General features: G+C 56.7%; 1 protein-coding gene across 1 annotated transcript in view; it reads left to right on the top strand.

Moving 5' to 3' along the window:
- The first annotated feature begins 649 nt into the window (after positions 1-649).
- Positions 650-1,667, top strand: part of LOC107718238 (contactin-associated protein-like 5) — a 40,239-nt gene continuing 39,221 nt past the window's right edge. Inside the window, exon 1 of the mRNA XM_016525232.1 lies at positions 650-961. Within this exon, the coding sequence (XP_016380718.1) occupies positions 650-961 (312 nt within the window). The remainder of the gene's footprint in view (positions 962-1,667) is intronic.

Here is a 1,667-nt window from a genome sequence, read left to right as displayed (position 1 = left end):
TATAAGAGACAGCAGGTGCACCTCATTAATTCATCTTTTCGCTTCAGAGCCGAGCGGTGGTGCATCACTACTGCTCTCCTCTTCGAGTGATTGCAAGAGCGAGTGCGGGCATTACAGCTTTGCAGCGGTGGTTGCGGTCTCACGGAGAGAAAGAAAAAGATCATCTTTCGTGCAGACAGCCACACTTGGAGTGTGTGGTGGCCAGTTCCCCTGCGTGATTCAGCACTATTAGAGCCATCTTTAAAAGAGCAACACGGGTGATCGCGTCTTTTTAAAGATGTCTTATCACCCGTGCGTTTCTGGGTGCGGTCGCTTTCTGGCGCCTCGGGACGGTAACGATCGCTGTCTCATGTGTCTGGGTGTTGAGCACGCTGAGCAAGCGTTCGTGGATGGTGCATGTTCTACTTGTAGGGACATGACCATCTCGGAGTTGCATGAAAGACTCTGTTACGTCAAACGTGGCGGGGTCCCTCTGCCTCTGCCGCGATCCAGTGTTCGTCCTGCATGGTTTCTCAGTGGGGGTCGCGCTGGTTCTCAGCGCCCCCCTCCGGTGCTATTCTTCCCGGAGGTGCATGAGGAGCTCACAAGATCGTGGAAGGCACCTTTTACTGCCCGAAGTCTTGTAGCTCCTCCGCTCTCACCACCCTCGATGGTGGGGCCGCTTTGGGGTACCCCAAAGCCCTGGGTTGCCCCTGAGTCCCTTCGTGCCATCCACATCCTGGGAGTGTTCAGTAGGGCAGCCGACGAGCTGTCTCGAGCAGCACTTCCAGGTGAGTGGAGACTCCACCCCCAGGTGGTTCAGCTGATCTGGAGACGGTTCGGAGTTGCTCAGGTAGACCTGTTTGCATCTCCAGAAACCACCCATTGCCAGGGGTTCTACTCCCTAAGCGAGGCAACACTCTGCACGGACGCACTGGCACACAGCTGGCCCCGGGGCCTGCACAAATATGCGTTCCCCCAAGTGAGCCTGCTCGCACAGACACTGTGCAAGATCAGGGAGGACGAGGAGCAGGTCTTGTTAGTGGCTCCATATTGGCCCAACAGGACCTGGTTCCCGGAACTCATGCTCCTCGTGACAGCCCCTCCCTGGCCGATTCCTCTGAGTAAGGATCTGCTTTCTCAGAGACGGGGCACCCTCTGGCACCCGCGTCCAGACCTGTGGAAACTCTTATGTGTGTTCCCTGGACGGGATGCGGAGGTTCTAAGTGACCTACCCCAGGAGGTAGCTCTCACTATCGCTTCAGCATGTGCTCCGTCCACGAGACGGGCCTATGCGCTGAAGTGGAACCGGTTCGTCGAATGGTGTTCCTCCCACCAGGAGTAAGCACGATTTGGTCGTCAGGTTTCTTAGGGGGGCCAGGAGGTTAAATCCTCCTAGGCCTCCCTCCCTACCCACTTGGGATTTGGCATTGGTGCTAAGAGCCCTACAAGATGCCCCCTTCGAGCCTTTGCAGTCAGTCGAGTTGAAGTTTCCTGGGGTTGAAGAACCCTACTCCTGACTGCATTGGCCTCGATCAAGAGGGTGGGGGACCTGCAGGCATTTTCGGTCAACGAATCGGGACTTGAGTTTGGGCAGGCTGATTCCAGTGCAACACTGAGACCCCGGCCCGGCTATGTGTCCAAGGTTCCTACCACTCCCTTCAGGGACCAGGTAGTGAACCTGCAAG

The sequence above is a fragment of the Sinocyclocheilus rhinocerous genome, unplaced genomic scaffold, assembly GCF_001515625.1.
Source record: "Sinocyclocheilus rhinocerous isolate Xijiao unplaced genomic scaffold, SAMN03320098_v1.1 scaffold1111, whole genome shotgun sequence".
NCBI lineage: Eukaryota > Metazoa > Chordata > Actinopteri > Cypriniformes > Cyprinidae > Sinocyclocheilus > Sinocyclocheilus rhinocerous.
Note: the sequence above shows the minus strand (reverse complement) of the source record. Positions and strands in the feature narration are given on the sequence as shown.